General features: G+C 45.3%; 1 protein-coding gene across 1 annotated transcript; it reads left to right on the top strand.

Annotated features, from left to right (window-relative positions):
* Window positions 1–1,891: 1,891 nt before the first annotated feature.
* LOC141731936 (DNA polymerase delta catalytic subunit-like) lies at window positions 1,892–24,846 on the top strand (the record flags this gene model as incomplete). Its single annotated transcript, XM_074559240.1, is given in 21 exon segments — window positions 1,892–1,943; window positions 2,056–2,149; window positions 4,055–4,162; window positions 5,450–5,586; window positions 7,629–7,760; window positions 9,182–9,350; window positions 10,005–10,321; window positions 11,840–12,006; window positions 13,281–13,385; window positions 14,641–14,781; window positions 16,248–16,358; window positions 17,592–17,634; window positions 17,766–17,877; window positions 18,527–18,633; window positions 18,636–18,673; window positions 19,021–19,095; window positions 20,110–20,247; window positions 23,324–23,384; window positions 23,387–23,461; window positions 23,464–23,488; window positions 24,715–24,846. Coding segments are annotated over 21 exon segments (2,339 nt in total), but the record flags the coding sequence as incomplete, so codon positions are not given.
* Between the last annotated feature and the right edge of the window lie 500 nt (window positions 24,847–25,346).

Genomic DNA, 25,346 nt, shown 5'->3' with positions numbered 1-25,346 from the left:
CTTGGCAAGAAAAAGGACAATGGAAACATCAAATCATTACAGCAGACCCTGCGGATAGTTTACAAACTTTGGAATTGTTGGCAGTAGTATGGGCAGTATCCAACTTACAGGGACCTTTAAATGTGGTTACAGACTCTATGTATGTTGCAGGAGTAGCCAAACGAATAGAGGAAGCAGCAATTAAGGAAGTGAATAATAAACAATTGTATGAGTTGTTGGTACAATTAAGGAAAGCTCTACGGGAAAGAAATGCAGCGTATTCTGTGCTTTCCACTCTCCTCCTGAGGAATTGGACCTTTTTGGCAGTACAAACGCCAGTTTGTCTAACACTACAGCTGGTGGATGGTTTAGCTTTAAGTCTTCAAACCGACCACAAGAAACATGGGCCACCCTAGATTCATTCCTGAATGTGAGTGAAATCTCTCCGCAGCATTACAGTAAATGTAACAGCACAAAGATCACTGCACCAATGAAATTACCCACAGGAATATTTTTAATTTGCGGAGACAGGGCGTGGAATGGCATACTAGCTAGACCACAGGGTGGACCCTGTTATTTGGGTAAACTGTCATTGTTTCATCCTAATGTGTCCTTGCTAATGCAGCTGAGTCAAAATTCAAACAGAAAGAGACGTAGTGTACATGACTTAGACTGCAGCAGGATAGGAGATCCACAGTTTTGGGGCACATTCAAACAGGTGGTTGTTTCAACTATCTTGCCGGGAGGATCTGCCAATAAGGCTATGAATTTAGCAAAACAATTAGGGTGCTGGGCAAAGAGTGAACTGAACAAGACATCACAAATCCTAGACATGCTAACCACAGATGTGCAGAGTGTTAACCATGCTGTTTTGCAAAATAGAGCTGCCATAGATTTTTTGCTTTTAGCACAAGGACATGGATGTGAAGAATTTGAGGGAATGTGTTGCATGAATCTGTCTGACCATTCGGTGTCCATTCACAGTAAGATAAAAGAACTGCAACAGGGACTTCACAATCTGAAGGAAGAAGAAGGTTTTGGAATTGACGAATGGCTTAAAAGCTTAGGACTTGGACCGTGGCTAAGAAACCTTGTGATCTATGCTATAGGACTGCTGGGTGTAATTTTACTGTTTTTGCTGATTTTGCCTTGTGTTTTTAATTGCATTCAAAACATGGTCAGCCGTACAATAGCAAAAACCTGGCAAGCTAATTTCCTTGCACAAGAAGAAAACGGGGGAAATGTGGAGAGCTTTATTAATAGTTGGTTAGCTGAGAAAGGCCATGCTGACATATTGCCACTGGTCAAGCTGAGAAATCAGCAGTCAGCAAGCTGAAAGGAGATGTCAGCAGCTTGCAATCAGTGGCCTTGCTGCAACATGGAGAAAGGGTGTAGAGATTAGTCCTGAATATCTCCTAAGAATATGTAGAAAGTATCAAAAGTAGGACCATAGGAATGTAAAAGTAGGTGTAACTGCTGATATGTAACTAACCAATCCTGAGCTCAACTTTTGCAATATGCATGAAGTTAATTACGAACTGTATTTAACCCGCTGTGCTGATCAATAAAATCGGGCCTGTGATGATCAAACTGATGTCCTGGTCTCCTTCCGTCGACAAATGAGCTCCTTAATTATGCAAATTTGTGGTAAATATTGACAAGGTGTGCTGGCAGCATCAGGTATTTCAATAGTGCAATGCTATATTAACTGATAATCAACTACTATAATTATGTATCGTACGTAATCCTGATTATGTGGGCACTAATTAGGCATTCAAATGAGCTCATTAATTATGCAAATCCCAGGTGAACAGCCACAAGGTGTACTGGCAGTGTCAGGTATTACAACAGCACAATGCTATATTAACCGATAATCAACTGCTATAATTATGAACCATACTTAATCCTGATGATGCCGGCACTAATTAGGCATGCAAATGAGCTCATTAACTATGCAAATGCAGGTGAACAGCGACAAGGTGTCCCCACTTTTCACCCAATTTTCCCCCAAATTTTCCCCAATTTTCCCCATTGCAGCGTTTCCGGGCGGGGCCGCGGGGCCGCTCCCAGTTTGAGGAGGAATTGGCCCAACTGGGGGAACGGGAGGAGCTGGAGGAGGAGCTGGGGCTGGGGGAGGGGCAGCCCCCGGACCCCCACAGCCAGCCCAGCGGCGAGAACACGACTGAAATCATTGGGGTTTTATTTGGGATTTTTTGGGTTTTTATTTTGATTTTTTGGGGTTTTTAATTTGAGTTTTTGGGGATTTTTTGGGGGGTTTTTATTTTGATTTTTTGGGGTTTTTTGGGGGGTTTTTATTTTGATTTTTGGGGTTTTTTTGGGCTTTTATTTTGATTTTTTGGGTTTTTTTTTTTAGGGTTTTTTTGGGGTTTTTATTTTGAATTTTTGGGGTTTTTATTTTGAATTTTTGGGGGTTTTTTGGGGTGTTTATTATGATTTTTTGGGGGTTATATTTTGATTTTTTGGGGGTTTTTTTGGGGTGTTTTTTTTGATTTTTTGGGGTTTTTATTTTGATTTTTTTGCGTTTTTATTTTGAATTTTTGGGGTTTTTTGGGGGTTTTTATTTTGGTTTTTTAGGGTTTTTTTTGGGGTGTTTATTTTGAATTTTTGGGGTTTTTATTTTGATTTTTTGGTGTTCTTTTGGGGGTTTTTTGGGGTTTTTATTTTGATTTTTTTGGGTTTTTATTTTGATTTTTAGGGGTTTTTTTGGGGTGTTTATTTTGATTTTTTTGGGGTTTTTATTTTGATTTTTTAGAGTTTTTGTGGGAGGTTTTTATTTTGATTTTTGGGGTTTTTATTTTGATTTTTTGGGGGTTTTTTTGGGGGTTTTTATTTTGATTTTCTGGGTTTTTTATTTTGATTTTTAGGGGTTCTTTTTGGTTTTTATTGCGATTTTTTAGGGTTTTTATTTTGATTTTTTAGGGGTTTTTTTGGGGTGTTTTTATTTTGGTTTTTTGGGGGGTTTTTATTTTGATTTCTTGGGGGTTTTTTGGGGCTTTTATTTTGAATTTCTGGGGGGTTTTTTTGGCTTTTTATTTTGATTTTTTTTTGGGGTTTTTATTTTGAAGTTATGGGATTTTATTTTGAATTTTTGGGTTTTTTTTGGCTTTTTATTTTGATTTTCTGGGGTTTTTATTTTGATTTTTTAGGAGTTTTTTGGAGGTTTTTATTGTGATTTTTTGGGGTTTTTATTTTGATTTTTTGGGGTTTTTTGAGGGTTTTTATTTTGATTTTTTAGGGTCTTTTTGGGGGGTTTTTGTTTTGATTTTTGGGGGTGTTTATTTTGATTTTTTAGGGTTTTTTTGGGGGGGTTTTATGTTGATTTTTTGGGGTTTTTATTTTGATTTTTTGTGGTTTTTGGGTCTTTTTATTTTGATTTTCTGGGATTTTTATTTTGATTTTTTAGGGTTTTTTTGGAGGCTTTTATTTTGAATTTTTGGAGTTTTTATTTTGATTTTTTGTTTTTTTTTGGGGTTTTTATTTTGATTTTTTGGGGTTTTTATTTTGATTTTTTGGGAGTTTTTTGGGGGTTTTATTTTGATATTTTTTGGTTTTTTTGGGGTTTTTATTTTGATTTTTTTGGGGTTTTTTTTGGGATTTAATGGGGTTTTTGTGGGGTTGTTTATTGGGATTTTTGAGGGAATTTATTTGGGATTTATTGGGATTTTTTTGGGGATTTTATTTTGATTTTTTGGGGTTTTTTTGGTGTTTTTATTTTGATTTTTTGGGGATTTTTTTTGGGTTTCTATTTTGATTTTTTGGGGTTTTTATTTTGATTTTTTTGTGGTTTTTATTTTGATTTTTTGGGGTTTTTGGCGGGTTTTTATTTTGATTTTTGGGGTTTTTTTTGAGACTTTTATTTTGAATCTTTGGAGTTTTTATTTTGATTTTTTGGTTTTTTTTGGGGGGGTTTTTATTTTGATTTTTTGGGGAATTTTTAGGATTTTTTTAATTTTATTTCTGAGGAGTTTTGGTGATTTCTGAGGGTGTTTTTCTCTGCTTTAATTTGATTTTTTTTTGCCGTTTTTTCCCCGGTTTAACCCCATTTTCCCCCCAGGGTCGCTCTTTGTGGGGGAGGTGCCCCCCAGGTGGCGCCGCCCGGCCCCTCCCCCACAGCCCCCCGAGACCCTCACGTTCCTGCAGCTGGACATCGACCACTATGTGGGTATGGAGCCCCAAAATCACCCTGAAAAACCCCAAAAATCCCCCCGAAAATCCCCCCAAAAACCACAAAAATCCCCCCAAAAACCCACAAAAATCCCCCTGAAAATCCCCCCAAAAACCACAAAAATCCCCCCAAAAATGCCCCCAAAAACCCCAAAATTCTGCAGCTGGACATCGACCATTATGTGGGTATGGAGAGCCCCAAAACCCCCAAATTCACCCCAAAATCACCCTGAAAAACCCCCAAAAATCACCCCGAAAATCACAAAAATCCCCCCGAAAATCCCCCCAAAAACCCAAAAAATCCCCCCCAAATTCACCTCAAAATCACCCTGAAAATCCCCCAAAAAATCCCCCTGAAAATCACAAAAATCCCCCCAAAAATCCCCCTGAAAATCCCCCCAAAAACCCCAAAAATTCTGTAGCTGGACATCGACCACTATGTGGGTATGGAGCCCCAAAACCCCCCAAATTCACCCCAAAATCACCCTGAAAAATCCCCCTGAAAATCCCCCCAAAAATCCCCCCAAAAACCACAAAAATCCCCCCAAAAAATCCCCCCGAAAATCCCCCCAAAAACCACAAAAATCCCCCCAAAAATCCCCCTGAAAATCCCCCCAAAAACCACAAAAATCCCCTTGAAAATCCCCCCAAAAACCTCCAAAATCCCCCAAAAATCCCCCTCAAAATCCCCCCAAAAACCCCAAAAATCCCCCTGAAAATCCCCCCAAAAACCCTAAAATCCTGCAGCTGGACATCGACCACTATGTGGGTATGGAGAGCCCCAAAATCACCCTGAAGAACCCCAAAATCACCCTGAAAATCCCCCCAAAAATCCCCCTGAAAATCCCCCCAAAAACCACAAAAATCCCCCTGAAAATCCCCCCAAAAATCCCCCTGAAAATCCCCCCAAAAACCACAAAAATCCCCCCAAAAATCCCCCTGAAAATCCCCCCAAAAAACCACCAAAAATCCCCCTGAAAATCCCCCTCAAAATCCCCTAAAAACCCCAAAAATCCCCCTTAAAATCCCCCTCAAAATCCCCTCAAAAACCCCTCAAAATCCCCAAATTTGCCCCCCAAAATTCCTTCAAATTCCTGAATTTCTTTCTCCAAATTCCCGCCCCTGCAACCCCCCCAAAAAAACCTCAAATTCCTCCTCAAACCTCCTCAATTTTCTCCCCAAAAATGCCCCCAAAAACGCCCCAAATCTCCCCTAAAACCCCCTCAAAATCCCCAAAATTCCCCCAATTTTTCCAAATTTTCCCAATTTTCCCGTTTTTTCGCAGGCGTTCCCCCGCGGGGGTTCCCGGGCTGGCCCCGCCCCTCCCCCATCCTGCGCATGCTCGGGGTGACGGGGGAGGGGCGGAGCGGCAGCGTCCGCCTGCGCGGCTTCAGCCCTACTGCCACGTGCTGGCGCCCCCAGGTGAGCCCCAAAATCCCAACATTTCACCCCAAAACCCCCGAGCACCCAAACCCCAACATCGCTGCGAAAAAACCCCAAAATTCTGCGAAATTCCGGTGAAAATCGGCCCCAAAATGGCCCAAAAATGGAAATTTTGGAGGTTCTGGTGCGGATTTAGTTCCTCCAGGCGAGACCCCAAAATCCCCAAAATTCACCCCAAAATCTTTCAGCCAAAAAACCCCAAAATTCCTGCGAAAAAATCTCAAAATTCTGGGAAAAAAAATCTCAAAATTCTGGAAAAATACCTCAAAATTCTGGAAAAAAAACCTCAAAATCCTAGGAAAAAAACCCCAAAATTCTGGAAAAAAAACTCAAAATTCTGAGAAAAAAAAATCTCAAAATTCTGGGAAAAAAAATCTCAAAATTCTGGAAAAAAACCTCAAAATTCTGGAAAAAAACCTCAAAATTCTGGGAAAAAACCCCCAAAATTCCGGAAAAAAAACCTCAAAATTCTGGGAAAAAAAAATCTCAAAATTCTGGGAAAAAACCCCCAAAATTCTGGAAAAAAACCTCAAAATTCTGGGAAAAAAACCTCAAAATTCTGGAAAAAAACCTCAAAATTCTGGGAAAAAACCCCCAAAATTCCGGAAAAAAACCTCAAAATTCTGGGAAAAAAAATCTCAAAATTCTGGGAAAAAAACCCCAAAATTCCGGAAAAAAACCTCAAAATTCTGGGAAAAAAAAATCTCAAAATTCTGGGAAAAAACCCCCAAAATTCTGGGAAAAAAACCCCAAAATTCCGGGGAAAAAAACTTCAAAATTCTGAGAAAAAAAAATCTCAAAATTCTGGGAAAAAAAATCTCAAAATTCTGGAAAAAAACCTCAAAATTCTGGGAAAAAAAACCTCAAAATCCTGGGAAAAAAACCCCAAAATTCTGGAAAAAAACCTCAAAATTCTGGGAAAAAACCCCCAAAATTCCGGAAAAAACCCTCAAAATTCTGGGAAAAAAAAATCTCAAAATTCTGGGAAAAAAAAATCTCAAAATTCTGGGAAAAAAACCTCAAAATTCTGGGAAAAAAACCTCAAAATCCTGGGAAAAAAACCCCAAAATTCTGGAAAAAAAACTCAAAATTCTGGGAAAAAACCCCCAAAATTCCGGAAAAAAACCTCAAAATTCTGGGAAAAAAAAAATCTCAAAATTCTGGGAAAAAACCCCCAAAATTCTGGGAAAAAAAACCTCAAAATTCAGGGAAAAAAACCTCAAAATTCAGGGAAAAAACCCCAAAATTCTGGGGAAAAATCCTCAAAATTCTGGGAAAAAAAATCCCAAAATTCTGGGAAAAAAACCCCAAAATTCTGCGAAATTCCTGTGAAAATTTGGCTCAAAATGACCCAAAAATGGCAAAAATTGCACCCAAAAATGGAATTTTTTTGGATTTTTTTCCGGAATTTTGGGGTTTTTTGTTCTCAGAAATTTTGGGGTGAATTTTGGGGTCTCACCTGGACACACAAAAGCTCCAAAATTTCCATTTTTGGGGCCGTTTTAAACCAATTTTTTGGGAATTTTTGTGGAATTTCAGAGGTTTCTGTGCTGAATTTTTGGGGTCGATTTCAGGAAAAATTTGGGAATTTTGGGGGTGATTTGGGTGAGAATTTGGGTGGGATTTCAGGAAAAATTTGGGAATTTTGGGGCTGATTTGGGTGAGAATTTGTGAGAATTTGAGGAAAAATTTGGGAATTTTGGGGGCGATTTGGGTGAGAATTTGAGGAATTTTGGGATATTGCAGAAATTTTGGGAGAATCGTTGGAACTTGGGATTTTTGGGTGGGATTTTCAGTGGAATCCTGGGAATTTTGGGGCAGATTTTGGGAATTTGGAAGTGAAGTGGAAAACTAAAATTTTTCTTTTTTAAATTGGGAATTTTTGGGTGCGAATTTGAAATTTTGGGGCGTTTTCGCTCCGAATTGCAGCGGGATTTTGGGGATTTTGGGGATTTTGGGATCTGTAGGTGGGAAATGTTTGGGATTTTGGGGTGAATTTTGGGGATTTTGGGGTTTTCCAGGAGCGACGGAGGCGCACCTGGAGCCGCTGGAGCAGGAATTGGAGGCCGCGCTCAGGAGGGAGCAGAGGGGGGCGAACCCCAAATTTGGGCCCCCCAAAAACGTCCTGGGGCTGCAGCTGGTCCGGAAACAGAGTGAGGAAAAATCCCAAAAAAAATTGGGAATTTTGGGGGAAAATAAAAAAAAAAAATGGGGGAAAACGGCAAAAAAATGGGGCAAAAAACGGCAAAAATAGGGCAAAAAATCAACAAAAATGAGCTTAAAAATCTCACAAATTAACGGTAAAAGTGGTCCAAAAATCCCTCAAAAATAATCACCAAAAGTCTTCAGAAATGCCCCAAAAATAATCCCCAAAAACCTCCAAAAATGCCCCAAAAATAATCCCCAAAAATCTTCAGAAATGCCCCAAAAATAAACTAAAATGGTCTCAAAATACAACCCCAAAAACCTCCAAAAATGCCCCAAAAATCAGCCCCAGAAAATTTCAAAATATTCCCCAAAAATGCCCCAAAAATCAACTGAAATGATCCAAAATAAATCACCCAAAACTGCCTGAAAAACCTCCAAAAATGCTCCAAAAATCACCCCAAAATCGACCCCAAAAATTCCAAAATAACTCAAGAAATGTCAAAAATTGCTTCAAAAATCAACCAAAATGGCCCAAAAAATCCCCAAAAAATGCCCCAAAATCAACCCCAAAACTTCCCCAAAAACCCCCAAAATCATCCCAAAAAATATTTCCCAAAAGCCTCAAAAAAAGCCCAAAAATCATCAAAAACCATCCCAAAATTGGGATTTCCTAAACAATTTGGGGGTTTTTGGGGTTAATTTTTGGGTTGATTTTGGACGTTTTTGCGTTGATTTTAGGGTGGATTTTTGAGGTCATTTTGCTTCAATTTTGGGGCATTTTTGGAGGTTTTTGGGTTGATTTTGAGGAATATTTTTGGGGCATTTTTGGAGGTTTTTGGGGCATGTTGGGGTTGAATTTTGGGGATTTTTTTGGGTGATTTTGGTTGAATTTTGAGGCGTTTTTTGAGGTTTTTGGGGCTGATTTTGGGAGATATTTTTGGGGCATTTTGGGTGTATTTTGTGGGATTTTTTGGCATTTTGAGGGATATTTTTGGGTCATTTTGAGGGATATTTTTGGGGCATTTTGGGTGTATTTTGTGGAATTTTTTGGGATTTTGGGGGATATTTTTGGAGGGTATTTTTGAGCATTTTGGGGGTGTTTTTGGCAGATATTTTGGGGCATTTTGGGTGGATTTTGAGGGATTTTTTTGGCATTTTGGGGGATATTTTTGGGGCATTTTGGGTGTATTTTGTGGCATTTTTTGGCATTTTGGGGGCATTTTTGGAGGGTATTTTTGAGCATTTTAGGGGGGTTTTTGGCGGATATTTTTGGCCTATTTTGTGTGGATTTAAGCGACATTTTTTGGCTATTTTCAGACCCTTTTGGGGCTGATTTCCATTGAGTTTTTTGAGCTATTTCTCCCAAATTTCGAGGGATTTTTTCGGGGTTTTTTTTGGGGGTGACCTTTCCTTTTGTCCCCCTCAGGTATTTTGGGGTTCCAGGGGGGTCAGCGGAGCCTCTTTGTGCGGGTTGGGGTCTCCCTGCCCCGCCTGGTGCCCCCGGCCCGGCGGCTGCTGGAGCGGGGGCTGCGCTGGGGGGCGCTGGGGGTGCAGCCGGCGCCGCCCTTCGAGGCCAACATCGACTTCGAGATACGGTAAAAAAGCACCTGAAATCAGCCCGAAATCAGCCCGAAATCAGCCTGAAATCACCCCAAAAATCCGCCCCAAAAATCCCCAAGTTACCCCAAAAAATCCCCCAAAAATCCCCAAAAATCCCGCCTCAAAAATCCCCAAGTTACCCCAAAAAAATTCCCAAAATCACCCCAAAATCCTCCCAAAAATCCACCCCAAAATCACCTCAAAACCACCCCAAAATCCTCCCGAAAATCCGCCCCAAAAATCCCCAAGTTACCCCAAAAAAATCCCCCAAAAAATCCCCAAAATTCCGCCTCAAAAATCCCCAAGTTACCCCAAAAAAATCCCCCAAAAAATCCCCCAAAAATCCCCAAAATTCCGCCTCAAAAATCCCCAAGTTACCCCAAAAAAATCCCCCAAAATTCCTGCAGTCCTCCCAAAAATCCACCTCAAAATCACCCCAAAAATCCCCAAATCACCCCAAAATCACCTCAAACATCCTCACATTAATCCAAAAAACCCCAAAAAATCCTCCAAAAATCTCCCCAAAATCCCCTCAAAAATCCTCCCAGACCCCCCAATCCCCTCCTGAACCCTCAAATTTTTTACAAAAACCCCAAAATTTCCCAAAATTTCTCAAAATTTCCCCAAATTTCCCAAATTCCCTTTTGCAGGTTCATGGCGGACTCGGGCCTGGTCGGCTGCTGCTGGGTGGAGCTGCCCCCAGGGCGGTTCCAATGGAGGGGGGACCCCCAAAACCCCTCAGATCCCCCCCAAAACCCCTCAGATCCACCCCAAAACCTGAATTCAGCCCAAAATCCTCTGAATTCACCCCAAGATCCCCCCGAGGACCCCCCGAAATCCACATTGTGCCAGCTGGAGGCCGATGCGGTTTGGGGGGAGCTCCGGGGTCACCCCCCCGAGGGCGACTGGATTGGTTTGGCCCCGCTGAGGGTGCTGAGCCTGGACATCGAGTGCGCCGGCAGGAAAGGTAACTGGGACGGACTGGGATGGGTTAAATGGGGTTAATTGGGGTTAAATGGAGTTAAATGGGGTTAAATGGGGTTAAATGGGGACTGGGAGGGGTTTGGGACAAACTGGAGTGGTTTGGGAGGGGTTAAATGGGGACTGGGAGGGGTTAAATGGGGCTAAATGGGGCTGGGCCTGCTGAGGGCGCTGGGCCTGCACATCGAGTGCGCCAGCGGGGAAGGTAACTGGGACAAACTGGGATATACTGGGACAGACTGGGATGGACTGGGAGGAGTTAATTGGGGTTAAATGGGGTTAAATGGGGACTGGGAGGGGTTTGGGACAAACTGGATAAACTGGGAGTGGTTTGGGAGGGGTTAAATGGGACTGGGCCTGCTGAGGGTGCTGAGCCTGGACATCGAGTGCGCCGGCGGGAAAGGTGACTGGGACAAACTGGGATGGACTGGGAGGGGTTAATTGGGGTTAAATGGGGACTGGGAGGGGTTTGGGACAAACTGGGATAAACTGGGAGAGGTTTGGGAGGGGTTAAATTGGGACTGGGAGGGGTTAAATGGGGTTAAATGGGGACTGGGATGGACCGGGAGGGGTTTGGGACAAACTGGGATAAACTGGGATGGACTGGGAGGGTTTAAATGGGGTTTGGGAGGGGTTAAATGGGGACTGGGAGGGGTTAAATGGGGTTAAATGGGGACTGGGATGGACTGGGAGGGGTTTGGGCAAACTGGGATAAACTGGGATGGACTGGGAGGGGTTAAATGGGGTTTGGGAGGGTTTAAATGGGATTGGGAAGGGTTAAATGGGTTCTGGGAGGGGTTTGGGGGCATTGGAACAAACTGGGATATACTGGGAGGGGTGAAAGGAGCACTGGGATGGACTGGGAAGGGATTTGGGGCAGTTTCGGGGTTTTCAGGGGCTTTTTTGGGGTCCCGGAGTGGATTTGGGGCGGTTTCAGTTCAAGTTTGGGTTTTGCCTCTGGAGCTGCAGTTCCACTTTTTGGTCACCAGGGGCCGCTGCACGATGGGGCCATTTTAGGGGTTTTTAGGGTCATTTTTGGGGTTCTGTACTCGATTTTGGGATCTTGGACTCAGAATTGGGGCTTTTTAGCTGAATTTTGGGGTTCTTTGTCTCAGAATTGGGGTTTTTTGTGTAAATTCCGTCCAATTTTGCGTTGTGTATTTTGAGCTGCAGTTCCACTTTTCGGCCACCAGGGGCCGTTGCACGATGGGGCCATTTTAGGGGATTTTAGGGTCATTTTTGGGGTTCTGTACTCGATTTTGGGATCTTGCACTCAGTTTTGGGGCTTCTTAGCTGAATTTTGAGGTTTTTTGCACAATTTTGGGTAAATTCCGTTCAATTTTGCGTTGTGTATTTTGAGCTGCAGTTCCACTTTTCGGCCACCAGGGGTCGCTGTAGCGAAGCATTTTCTGGGCGGTTTTTGGGGTTTTTGGGGCCGTTTTTGGGGTTTTTCGGGGTGCCGGAGCCGATTTTGGGGTGAATTTTGGCGTTTTCTGGGTGCCAGGGGTGTTCCCGGAGCCGCAGCAGGACCCGGTGATCGCCATCGCGGCCGTGGCGCTGCGCCAGGGGGCGCAGGAGCCTTTCCTGAGGGTCGTGTTCACCCTGCTCAGCTGCGCCCCCCTGCGCGGGGCCACGGTCAGGAGCTTCGACAGCGAGAGGGACCTGCTGCAGGTGGGCATTTTGGGGTGAAAAATGGGCATTTTGGGATTTGGGGGAATTTGGAGGGGTCTGGGAAGGGTTTGGAGGGGATTGGGGCGATTTTGGGTGGTTTTGGGGCGATTTTGGGTGAGATTTGGGGGAGTTTCAGGGGTGGTTTTGGAGCCACCGTGCGGAGCTTTGACACTGAGAGGGACCTGCTGCAGGTGGGAATTCTGGGGTGAAAAATGGGGATTTTGGGGTTTGGGGGAATCTGGAGGGGTTTAGGAAGGGTTTGGAGGGGATTTGGGGTGATTTGGGGAGGTTTTGGGGGTGGTTTTGGAGCTACCGTGCAGAGTTTTGACAGTGAAAAGAGCCTGCTGCAGGTGGGGATTTTGGGGTAAAAAATTGTGGATTTTGGGTTAAAAATGAGGATTTTGGGGTTTTGGGAACTTGGAGGGGTTTGGAGGGGAGTTTGGGGTGATTTTGGGTGGTTTTGGGGCGATTTGGGTGAGATTTGGGGGAATTTCAGGGGTGGTTCTGGAGCCACCGTCAGGAGCTTTGACACTGAGAGGGACCTGCTGCAGGTGGGAATTTTGGGGTGAAAAATGGGGATTTTGGGGTTAAAAATGGGCATTTTGGGGTTTTTGGGAACTTGGAGGGGTCTGGGAAGGGTTTGGCAGAAATTTGGGGGGTTTTGGGTGAGATTTCGGGGAGTTTCGGGGGTGGTTTTGGAGCTGCCGTCAGAAGCTTTGACAGTGAAAAGGACCTGCTGCAGGCGGGCATTTTGGGGTGAAAAATGGGGATTTTGGGGTTAAAAATGAGGATTTTGGGGTTTGGGGGAACTTGGAGGGGTCTGGGAAGGGTTTGGAGGGGATTTGGGGCGATTTTGGGTGAGATTTGGGGGAGTTTCAGGGGTGGTTTTGGAGCCACCGTGCGGAGCTTCGACAGCGAGAGGGACCTGCTGCAGGTGGGAGATTTGGGGTGAAAAATGGGGATTTTGGGGTAAAAACCCGAGGGATTTTGGGGTAAAAAACAATGGGAATTTGAGGTAAAAATCCCAGGGATTCTGGGGTAGAAACCCCAGAGATTTTGAGGTAAAATATGTGAATTTGGGGGTATAAAATGGGGATTTTTTTTGGTAAAAATCACAGGAATTTTGGAGTAAAAAGTGGGATTTTTGGGGTAAAAAAATGAGGATTTCAGGCTAAAAAACCCCCATGGATGTTAGGATAAAATCTGTGGATTTGGGGGGTAAAAAATGGACATTTTGGGGTGAAAAATGGGGATTTTGGATCCCTCCGTCCCAGTCGTTTGCAGAGTTCGTTGGCATCGTGGACCCCGACGTGATCACGGGCTACAACATCCACAACTTCGACCTGCCCTACCTGATCCAGAGGGCGCAGGTGTTACAGGTGAGACACACCTGGGACACACCTGGGAACCCCAAAAAATCCCAAAAAAACCCCCAAAAATTCCCTAAAAAATCGCCCAAAAAATCCACAAAAAAATCCACAATAAATCCTCAAAAAATGCCAAATCCCAGGGAGCCCCCAAAATCCACAACTTCCACCTGCCCTACCTGATCCAGAGGGCGCAGGTGCTGCAGGTGAGACACACCTGGGACCCCCCTGATGTCCCCAAACCCCTCCCAGGTGTCCCCAAGTCCCTCACCTGTCCCTCACCTGTCCCAGGTGGATTCGTTCCCGTACCTGGGCTGGGTCAGGGGGGTCTCTCATCTGTCCCTGACCTGTCCCTCACCTGTCCCAGGTGTCCCCAAGTCCCTCTCCTGTCTCTCACCTGTCCCAGGTGGATTCATTCCCGTACCTGGGCTGGGTCCCGGGGGGGTCTCTCACCTGTCCCAGGTGTCCCCAGGTGTCCCCAGCCCCTCTCCCACCTGTCCCTCACCTGTCCCAGGTGGATTCGTTCCCGTACCTGGGCCGGGTGCGGGGGGTCCCTGACCTGTCCCAGGTGTCCCCAGGTGTCCGCAGCCCCTCTCTCACCGGTCCCAGGTGTCCCCAAGTCCCTCACCTGTCCCAGGTGGATTCGTTCCTGTACCTGGGCCGGGTGCGGGGGGTCCCTCAGGTGTCCTCAGGTGTCCCCAGCCCCTCACCTGTCCCTCACCTGTCCCTCACCTGTCTCTCATGTGTCCCCAGGTGTCCTTCACGTGTCCCTCACGTGTCCCTCACCTGTCCCAGGTGTCCCCAGCCCCTCTCTCACCTGTCCCTCACCTGTCACAGGTGGACTCGTTCCCGTACCTGCACTGGGTCAGGGAGGTCCCTCAGGTGTCCCCAGCCCCTCACCTGTCCCTCAACTGTCCCAGGTGTCCCCAAGTCCCTCACCTGTCCCACCTGTCCCAGGTGGATTCATTCCCATACCTGGGCCGGGTGCGGGGGGTCCCTCACGTGTCTCTCACCTGTCCCACCTGTCCCAGGTGTCCCCAGCCCCTGTCTCACCTGTCTCACCTGTCCCAGGTGTCGTCGTTCCCGTACCTGGGCCGGGTGCGGGGGGTCCCTCACGTGTCTCTCACCTGTCTCACCTGTCCCAGGTGTCCCCAGCCCCTCTCTCACCTGTCCCTCACCTGTCCCAGGTGTCCCCAGCCCCTCTCCCACCTGTCTCACCTGTCCCAGGTGTCCCCAGCCCCTCTCCCACCTGTCCCACCTGTCCCAGGTGCCGTCGTTCCCGTACCTGGGCCGGGTGCGGGGGGCGCCGTCGCAGGTGAAGGATTCGGCGTTCCAGAGCCGCCAGCTCGGCCGCAGGGAGGGCAAGGTGGTGACCACGCCCGGCAGGGTCACCCTGGACATGCTGCAGGTGAGGGCACACCTGGGCACACCTGGACACACCTGGGCACACCTGGGAGGGGTGAAACACACCTGGGCACACCTGGGATACACCTGGGAGGGTGACCCTGGACATGCTGCGGGTGAGGGGCACACCTGGGCACACCTGGGCACACCTGGGACACACCTGAGATACACCTGAGGGGGTAAAACACACCTGGGAGGGTGACCCTGGACATGCTGCAGGTGAGGGGCACACCTGGGCACACCTGGGCACACCTGGACACACCTGGGAGGGTAAAACACCTGGGCACACCTGGGAGGGGATAAAGCACACCTGGGACACACCTGGGCACACCTGGGATACACCTGAGATACACCTGCGAGGGTAAAACACATCTGGGACACACCTGGGACACACCTGGACACATCTGGGACACACCTGGGTACACCTGGGAGTGATTTGGGGACAGCTTTGAACTCCCCAGGTAAATTTTGGGATCCCCTGGTGAATTTTGGGGCTCCCAGGTGAATTTTGGGGTGTTTTGGGGGTGTTTTGGGGTTCCCCAAGTGAATTTGGGGGTGTTTTTGGGGTGTTTTTTGGGTTCCCAGGTAAATTTCGGGGTGTTTTTGGGGTGTTTTTGTGTCCCCAGGTGAATTTTGGGGTGTTTTTGGGGTTCCCCAGGTGAATTTTGGGGTGTTTTTGGGGTGTTTTTGGGGTTCCCAGGTAAATTCGGGGTGTTTTGGGGTGTTTTTGTGTCCCCAGGTGAATTTTGGTTCCCCAGGTGAATTTTGGGGTGGTTTTGGGGTGTTTTTGGGTCCCCATGTGAATTTTGGGGTGTTTTTGGGGTTTTTGGGGTTCCCAGGTGAATTTTGGGGTGTTTTTGGGTCCCCATGTGAATTTTGGGTGTTTTTGGGGTTCCCCAGGTGAATTTCGGGATCCCCAGGTGAATTTTGGGTTCCCCAGGTGAATTTTGGGGTGTTTTTGGGGTTCCCCAGGTGAATTTTGAGTTGTTTTTGGTGTTTTTGGGTCCCCAGGTGAATTTTGGGGTGTTTTTGGGGTGTTTTTGGGGTTCCCAGGTAAATTTCGGGGTGTTTTTGGGGTGTTTCTTGTGTCCCCAGGTGAATTTTGGGTTCCCCAGGTGAATTTTGGGGTGGTTTTGGGGTGTTTTTGGGTCCCCATGTGAATTTTGGGTGTTTTTGGGGTTTTTGGGGTTCCCAGGTGAATTTTGGGGTGTTTTTGGGTCCCCATGTGAATTTTGGGGTGTTTTTGGGGTGTTTTTGGGGTGTTTTTGGGGTTCCCCAGGTGAATTTCGGGATCCCCAGGTGAATTTTGGGTTCCCCAGGTGAATTTTGGGGTGTTTTTGGGTTCCCCAGGTGAATTTTGAGTTGGTTTTGGTGTTTTTGGGTCCCCAGGTGAATTTTGGGGTGTTTTGGGGTGTTTTTGGGGTTTCCCAGGTGAATTTTGGGGTGTTTTTGGGTGTTTTTGGCGCCCAGGTGCTGCTGCGGGAGCACAAGCTGCGCTCGTACTCGCTCAACGCCGTCAGCGCCCACTTCCTGCACGAGCAGGAGGAGGAGGTTCCCCACGGCATCATCACCGAGCTGCAGGTGAGCCCAAAATGTCCCCAAAATGTCCCCAAAATGTCCCCAAAATGTCCCCAAATGGCACCTGGGTCACCTGGAGTTACAGGTGTGCCCTTAAAATGGCTTTAAATGGCACAAAAATGGCACCAAAATGGCTGGTTTATACTGGTTCGTACTGGTTTATACTGGTTTGGACTGGTTTGGGTTTGTTTGGACTGGTTTGGTACATTTTTTGTATATTTTTTGTACGTTTTTTGTACATTTTTTGTACGTTTTTTGTACTGGTTTATACTGGTTTGGACTGGGAGCTCTCCTCTCTGTACCTGCGTATGGTCCATACTGGTTTAGACTGGTTTAGACTGGTGTGGACTGATTTATACTGGTTTCTATTGATCCATATTGGTTTCTATTGATATATATTGATTCGTACTGGTCTATACTGGTCTATACTGGTTTCTGTTATTTTATACTGGTTTCTATTGATGTTTATTGATCCATATTGGTTCTATTGATCTATATTGATCCGTACTGGTCTATACTGGTTTCTATTGGTTTATATTGGTGTTTATTGATCCATACTGGTTTCTATTGATCCATACTGGTTTTTATTGATGGTTAGTGATCCATATTGGTCTATACTGGTTTCTATTGATGCTTGTTGATCCATATTGGTTTCTATTGATCTATATTGATCCATACTGGTTTGTACTGGTTTATACTGGTCCATACTGATTGATATTGATGGTTATTGATCCATACTGGTCTATACTGGTTTCTATTGATGTTTATTGATCCATATTGGTTTCTATTGATCCATATTGGTTTCTATTGATCCATATTGGTTTCTATTGATCCATACTGGTTTATACTGGTCCATACTGATTGATATTGATGGTTATTGATCCATACTGGTCTATACTGGTTTCTATTGATGTTTATTGATCTATATTGATCCATATTGGTTTCTATTGATCCGTATTGGTTTATACTGATCTATACTGGTCTATACTGATCCATACTGGTTTATACTGGTCCATACTGGTCTATACTGGTTTGTACTGGTTTCCCACAGGCTGGGCCCCGACGATTTCATCCACACCCTCCACGGGGCAGCTGGGTCCATACTGGTTTATACTGGTTTCTATTGATGTTTATGGTGTTTATTGATCCATATTGGTTTCTATTGATCCGTATTGGTTTCTATTGATCTATACTGGTTTATACTGGTCTGTACTGGTCCATACTGGTTTCCCACAGGCTGGGCCCCGAGGATTTCATCCGCACCCCCACGGGCAGCTGGGTCCATACTGGTTTATATTGGTTTATATTGATGTCTATTGATGTTTATTGATCCATATTGGTTTATACTGGTCTATACTGATCTCTACTGGTTTATACTGGTCCATACTGGTCCATACTGGTTTCCCACAGGCTGGGCCCCGAGGATTTCATCCGCACCCCCACGGGCAGCTCTTTGTGACCCCGCGGGTGCGCAGGGGGTCCTGCCCCGGGTCCTGGAGGGGCTGCTGGCGGCCAGGAGCAGGTGGGGAAAATGTGGGGGAAAATTTGGGGGAAAATTTGGGGTAAAATTGGGGTAAAATTTGGGGTAAAATTTGGGGCATTTTGGGGGTAAAATTTGGGGATTTTGGGGTAAAAATTTGGAGATTTTGGGGAAAGAATTTGGGGATTTTTCGGGAAAAAAATTTGGGTTTTTTGGGGTAAAATTTGGGGTAAAATTTGGGCATTTTGGGGTAAAATTTGGGGTAAAATTTGGGATTTTTGGGACAATTTGGTGTAAAATTGGGGTAAAATTTGGGAAATTTGGGGTAAAATTTGGGGATTTTTGGGGTAAAATTTGGGGTAAAAATTGGGATTTTGGGGTAAAATTTGGGGATTTTGGGAAAAAATTTGGGGATTTTTGGGGTAAAATTTGGGGAATTTGGATGAATTTTTGGCCATTTCCACGGGGATTTTTTTGGGGATTTCCATGGGGATTTGTGCCCAGGTGTGCCCAGGTGAGCTCACCTGTGTCTCCCATCAGGGTGAAGGTGGCACAGCACCCGAAATGGGAATTTGGGTGAATTTGGGTGAATATTTGGCCATTTCCACAGGATTTTTTGGGGGGTTTCCATGGGGATTTGTGCCAGGTGTGCCCAGGTGTGCCCAGGTGTGCCCAGGTGTCTCTCCCGCAGGGTGAAGGCGGCGCTGGCCGAGGAGCAGGACCCCGAGCGGCGCCAGGTGCTGGACGGGCGGCAGCTGGCACTGAAGGTCAGCGCCAACAGCGTGTACGGGTTCACCGGGCACAGGCGGGGCGGCTGCCATGCCTGGAGAGATCACAGGTGAGCACAGGTAACTCACCTGGGCACAGGTAACACACCTGGGCACAGATAAACACACCTGGGCACACCCTGGGCACACACCTGGGTACAGGTAACACACCTGGGCACAGATAAACACACCTGGGCACACCTGGGCACACACCTGGGTACAGGTAAACACACCTGGGCACAGATAAACACACCTGGGCACAGATAAACACACCTCTGCACACCTGAGGGACACATGAACACACCTGGGCACACACCTGGGCACACCTGAGGGACACACCTGGCACACACCTGGGCACACCTGAGGGACACACCTGGCACACACCTGGGCACACCTGACCCTCACCTGTCCCCCGCAGAGTGTGACGGGTTTCGGGCGGCAGATGATCGAGAGAACCAAGCAGCTGGTGGAGAGCCAGTACCCGGACGTGCAGGTAACAACGCACCTGGGCACACCTGGGCACACCTGGGCACACCTGGGCATGAGTAACAGCACACCTGGGCACACCTGGGCACAGCTGGTACAGGTAACAACGCACCTGGGCACACCTGGGCACACCTGGGCATGCTTGAAACACACCTGGTACAGGTAACAACACACCTGGGCACACCTGGGCACACCTGGGCACACCTGGTACAGGTAACAATGCACCTGGGCACAGCTGGCTATGCCTCAAACACACCTGGGCACACCTGGGCATGCTTTAAACACACGTGGGCACACCTGGTATGGGTAACACCACACCTGGGCACACCTGGCCATGAGTAACAACACACCTGGGCACACCTGGGCACACCTGGGCACACCTGAGATAGCCTCAGACACACCTGGGTACAGGTAACACACCTGGGCACAGCTGAGACACACCTGGGCACACCTGGGCATGCTTTAAACACACCTGGTACAGGTAACAACACACCTGGGCACACCTGGGCACACCTGGGCACACCTGAGATAGCCTCAGATACACCTGGGTACAGGTAACACACCTGGGCACAGCTGGGTGTGCTTCAAACACACCTGGTACAGGTAACAATGCACCTGGGCACAGCTGGGCACAGCTGGGCATCAGTAACAGCACACCTGGGCACACATGGAGGGTTTTTGGGAGGTTTTTGGGTTCCTAACCCGAATTTTGGGGCATTTCAGCCATTTCTGGGTGGATTTCAATGGCGATTTTTGGGATATTGGGGTTTTTCGAGGTGCTGATCCCATTTTTTCCGTTTCTAACCCAAATTTTGCGCCCCCAGGTTGTTCATGGTGGCACAGATTCCATCCTGTGCCACCTGGCCGTGCCCTCGGTGCCATTCTGGGCTGTTTTAGTGGGATTTTGGGGCATTTCAATGGCGATTTTTTTGTATTTCAGCCATTTCTGGGTGGATTTTGATGGGGATTTTTGGGATTTTGGGGTTTTTCGGGGTGCTGATTCCAATTTTTGCATCCCCAGGTGATGTACGGTGACACGGATTCCGTCCTGTGCCGCCTGGCCGTGCCCTCGGTGCCCGAGGCCGCCGCCCGCGGCCGCGCCGTTGCCCAGGGGGTGTCCGGGCACTGCCCCGCCCCCATCCGGCTCCAGCTCGAGAAGGTCAAACGCGAATTTGGGGAGCTTTGGGGCGGTTTGGGGGTTTGGGGGTTTGGGGAAATTTGGGTTTTTTAGGGGGAAATTTAGGTTTTTTTAGGGGGTTTTTTAGGGGAGTTTTGTGTTTTTAAAGGGATTTTTAGGGGAATTTTGAGGTTCTTTAAAGGGAAATTCGGGGTATTTAAAGGGAATTTTGGGGTTTTTTAGGGGGAAATTTAGGGTTTTTTAAAGGGAATTTTGGGGGTTTTTGAGGGAGAAATTTGGGTTTTTGGGGGAAATTTGGGTTTTTTTAGGGGGAAATTTGGGAGTTTGTGACGGGGAAATTTGGGTTTTTTTAGGGTGAATTTTGGGGTTTTTCAGGGGAAATTTGGGGGTTTTTCGGGGGAATTTTTGTGTTTTTCAGGGAGTTTTGTGTTTTTAAAGGGATTTTTAGGGGGCAATTTGGGTTTTTTAAAGGGAATTTTGGGGATTTTGAGGGGAAATTTGGGTTTTTTTAGAGTGAATTTTGGGTTTTTGAGGGCGAAATTTGGGTTTTTTAAAGGGAATTTTAGGGGAAATTTTGAGGGTTTTTGAGGGGAAATTTGGGTTTCTTAAAAGGGAATTTTGGGATTTTTTAGGGGAAAATTTGGGATTTTTGAGAGAGAAATTTAGGGTTTTTAGGGTGAATTTTGGGGGTTTTAGATGGGGAAATTTTGGGGTTTTTTAGGGGAAAATTTGGGTTTTTTAGGGGAAATTTGGGTTTTTTATGGTGAGTTTTAGGGGGTTTTTCAGGGGAGTTTTGTGTTTTTAAAGGGATTTTTAGGGGGAATTTTGGGGGTTTTTGAGGGCGAAATTTGAGGTTTTTGAGGGGGAAATTTGGGGGTTTTTAGAGTGAACTTTGGGCGTTTTTGAGGGGGAAATTTGGGGTTTGTTTAGGGGGAAATTTGGGTTTTTGCACGCGGAAATTTTGGGTTTTTTGAGGGGGAAATTTGGGTTTTTTTAGGGGGAAATTTGGGGTTTTTTAGAGAGAAATTTGGGAGTTTGTGACGGGGAAATTTGGGGTTTTTTAGAGTGAATTTTGGGGGATTTTGAGGGGGAAATTTGGGTTTTTTTAGGGGGAAATTTGGGTTTTTTTAGGGTGAGTTTTAGGGGGTTTTTCAGGGGAGTTTTGTGTTTTTAAGGGATTTTAGGGGGAATTTTGAGGGGAAATTTGGGGTTTTTTAAAGGGAAATTTGGGGTCTTTTGAGGGGAAATTTAGGGTTTTTTAGGGCGAATTTTGGAGGTTTTTGACAGGGAAATTTGGGGTTTTTTAGAGTGAATTTGGGGGTTTTTGAGGGGGAATTTGGGTTTTTTTAAGGTGAATTTTGGAGTTTTTCAGGGGAAATTTGGGAGTTCTTGAGGGGAAAATTTGGGTTTTTTAAAGGGAATTTTGGGGGTTTTTGAGGGGGAAATTTGGGGTTTTTGAGGGGGAAATTTGAGGTTTTTTTAGGGGTTTTTCAGGGAGTTTTGTGTTTTTAAAGGGATTTTTAGGGGGAATTTTGAGGGGGAAATTTGGGTTTTTTAAAGGGAATTTGGGGGTTTTTGAGGAGGAAATTTTGGGGTTTTTTTAGAGTGAATTTGGGGGTTTTGAGGGGAAATTTGGGGATTTTTGAGGGGAAATTTGGGTTTTTTAGGGTGAATTTTGGGGGTTTTTGAGGTGAAAATTTGGGTTTTTTTAGGGGGAAATTTGGGGTTTTTTAAAGGGAATTTTGGGGGTTTTTGAGGGGGAAATTTGGGTTTTTTTAGGGGGGTATTTCAGGGGAGTTTTGTGTTTTTAAAGGGATTTTTAGGGGGAATTTTGAGGGTTTTTGAGGGGAAATTTGGGGTTTTTGAGGGGAAATTTGGGGTTTTTTAAAGGGAATTTTGGGGTTTTTGAGGGGGAAATTTGGGGGATTTTGAGGGGGAAATTTGGGTTTTTTTAGGGGAAAATTTGGGGATTTTTGAGGGGAAATTTGGGTTTTTTTAGGGGAAAATTTGGGGATTTTTGAGGGGGAAATTTGGGTTTTTTTAGGGGGAAATTTGGGGATTTTTGAGGGGGAAATTTGGGTTTTTTTAGGGGAAATTTGGATTTTTGAGGGGGAAATTTGGGTTTTTTAGGGGGAAATTTGGGTTTTTTTGAGGGAGAAATTTAGGGTTTTTTAGAGAGAAATTGGAGTTTTTGACAGGGAAATTTGGGGTTTTTTAGGGTGAATTTTGGGGGTTTTTGACAGGGAAATTTGGGTTTTTTAGGGTGAATTTTGGGGGTTTTCGGGGGGAAATAGCTAAAAAACAGGAGAAAAAAATGTAAAAAAATATTTTAAAATAGTAAAATAATATTTGCAAATAAATATGAAATTTAAACCCAAAAATTTAAAATTTATATTAAAAAAAATATTTTAAATGGTAACATAATAATAAAATAAAAATGCAAATAAAATAATAAAAAAATAGGAAAAAGCCAGCTAAAAAATGGGGGAGAAAAATCTAAAATATACTAAAAAATAGGAGAAAAAAAATCTAAAAAAATATTTAAAATAGTTAAAAATAGTAAAAAGCCAGCTAAAAAAATGGAGGAGAAAAATCTAAAATATACTAAAAAATAGGAGAAAAAAATCTAAAAAAATATTTAAAAATAGCTAAAAAATAGTAAAAAGCCGGCTAAAAAAATGAGGGAGAAAAATCTAAATATACTAAAAAATAGGAGAAAAAAAAATCTAAAAAAATATTTAAAACCAGTTAAAAAATGCGGGTGAAAAATCTGAAATACACTAAAAAACAGCTAAAAATCACGGAAAAAAATCTAAAAAATCTAAAAAAAATCTAAAAAAAATCTAAAAAAATATTTAAAACCAGTTAAAAAACAGTGGAGAAAAATCTAAAATATACTAAAAAATAGCTAAAAAATCGCGGAAAAAAATCTAAAAAAAATGTAAAAAAAAATCTAAAAAAAATCTAAAAAAAATCCAAAAAAATCTAAAAAAAATCTAAAAAAAATGTAAAAAAAATCTAAAAAAAATCCTAAAAATCCTGGGTAAATATGAGAAGGGTGTGGGGTGAGTTTTGGGGTGAATTTTGGCATTTCCAGGTGTACCTGCTGATCAGCAAGAAGCGCTGCGCCGGCCTCTGCTCCCCGGGGGCTCGGGGGGCGCCCCCAGACTGGACTGCAAAGGGCTGGAGGCCGTCAGGAGGGACAACTGTCCCCTGGCTGCCAACCTGGGCACGGCTGCCTGAGGAGGATCCTCCTGCACAGGTGAGAAATGGGGAAAAATGGGGAAAAACGGTGAAAAAATGGTGAAAATCGGTGAAAAAATGGTGAAAATAGGCCTAAAAATGGGGAAATAATGGAGAAACAGCCCAAAAATGGGACCTGGTGACGGCTGCCTGAGGAGGATCCTCCTGCACAGGTGAGAAATGGGGAAAAATGGGGAAAAAACGGTGAAAAAATGGAGAAAATCGGCCAAAAAATGACCAAAATGGGGCAGAAAATGGGGAAATCAAAAGCAGAAATTGGGTGGGTTTGGGGTCGATTTAGGGTCAGTTTGGGGTCAGTTTGGGATGAGTTTGGGGTCCATTTTTTGGTCAGTTTGGGGTCAGTTTTGGGGTTGTTTTGGGGTCAGTTTGGGCTGGATTTAGGGTGGATTTGGGGTCACTTTTTGGGTCATTTTAGGATGGATTTGGGTCACTTTTGGGGTGGATTTTGGGTCAGTTTTGAGGCTGTTTTGGGTGAATTTAGGGTCAGTTTTGGGGTCAGTTTTGGGATGGATTTAGGATGGATTTGAGTCAATTTAAGGTCAATTTTTAGGTCAGTTTGGGATGGATTTGGGGTCCGTTTTTGGGTCAGTTTGGGATGGATTTGGGGTTGGTTTTGGGTCCGTTTTTAGGTCAGTTTGGGGTCAGTTTTGCATCAGTTTTGGGGTCAGTTAGGCTCAGTTTGGGGTGATTTTTGGGATGAATTTGGGTGGATTTGGGCTCCCTGACCCCCGTTTTTTGCAGGACCCCCAGGTGATCTCAGGCCCGCTCTGGGTGGGTTCTGGGCTGGATTTTGGGTGGATTTTGGGTGGATTTTGGTTCAGTTTTGGGCTCCCTGACCCCCCATTTTTCGCAGGGACCCCCAGGGTTCCATTGGCAGATCTGGCTGGGTTCTGGGCTGGATTTTGGGTGGATTTGGGTCAGGTTTGGGTCCGTTTTTAAGTCAGTTTGGGGTTGTTTTGGGTCGTTTTGGGATGGATTTTAGATCAGTTTTGGGTCAGTTTGGGATGGATTTGGGGTCAATTTTGGGTCAGTTTGGAGGCAGTTTTGGGGTCAGTTAGGCTCAGTCTGGGGTGATTTTTGGATGAATTTGGGTGAATTTGGGCTCCCTGAGCCCATTTTTCGCAGGGACCCCCAAGGTTCCTTTGGCAGATCTGGGTGGGTTCTGGGCTGGATTTTGGGTGGATTTGGTTCAGTTTTGGCTCCCTAAACCCCCATTTTTCGCAGGGACCCCCAAGGGGCCGTGGCCCACGCACAGGAGGTGATCTCGGACCTGCTCTGCAGCCGCATCGACGGCTCCCAGCTCGTCATCACCAGCGCCTACAGCGCCCCCCAGGCACACGTGGCCCTGGCCGAGAGGTGACAAACAACCCAAAAACCAGAAAAATCACCCCAAAATCCAAAAAAATCACACCCAGAAACCCCAAAAACCAGAAAATCCCATTGAAAAATGCTAAAAATCATCCCAAAATCCACCCCAAAACCATTCCAGCGCCTACAGCGCCCCCCAGGCACACGTGGCCCTGGCCAAGAGGTGAAAAACACCAAAATCACCCCAAAATTCACCCCAAAAACCAAAAAAATCACCCCAAAATCACCGCAAAAACCAAAAAAATAACCCCAAAAGTCACCCCAAAAATCACCCCAAAAACCAGAAAAATCACCCCAAAAATCACCCCAAAAATCACCCCAAAATCACCCCAAAAACCAGAAAAATCACTCTAAAAATCACCCCAAAAACCAAAAAAATCACCCCAAAAATCACCCCAAAATCACCCCAAAAACCAGAAAAATCACCCCAAAAATCACCCCAAAAACCAAAAAAATCACCCCAAAATCCACCCCAAAACCATTCCAGC

The sequence above is a fragment of the Zonotrichia albicollis genome, chromosome 26 (assembly GCF_047830755.1).
Source record: "Zonotrichia albicollis isolate bZonAlb1 chromosome 26, bZonAlb1.hap1, whole genome shotgun sequence".
Taxonomy (NCBI): Eukaryota; Metazoa; Chordata; class Aves; order Passeriformes; family Passerellidae; genus Zonotrichia; species Zonotrichia albicollis.
The sequence above is the reverse complement of the archived record's forward strand: the minus strand, read 5'-3'. Positions and strand labels throughout refer to the sequence as shown.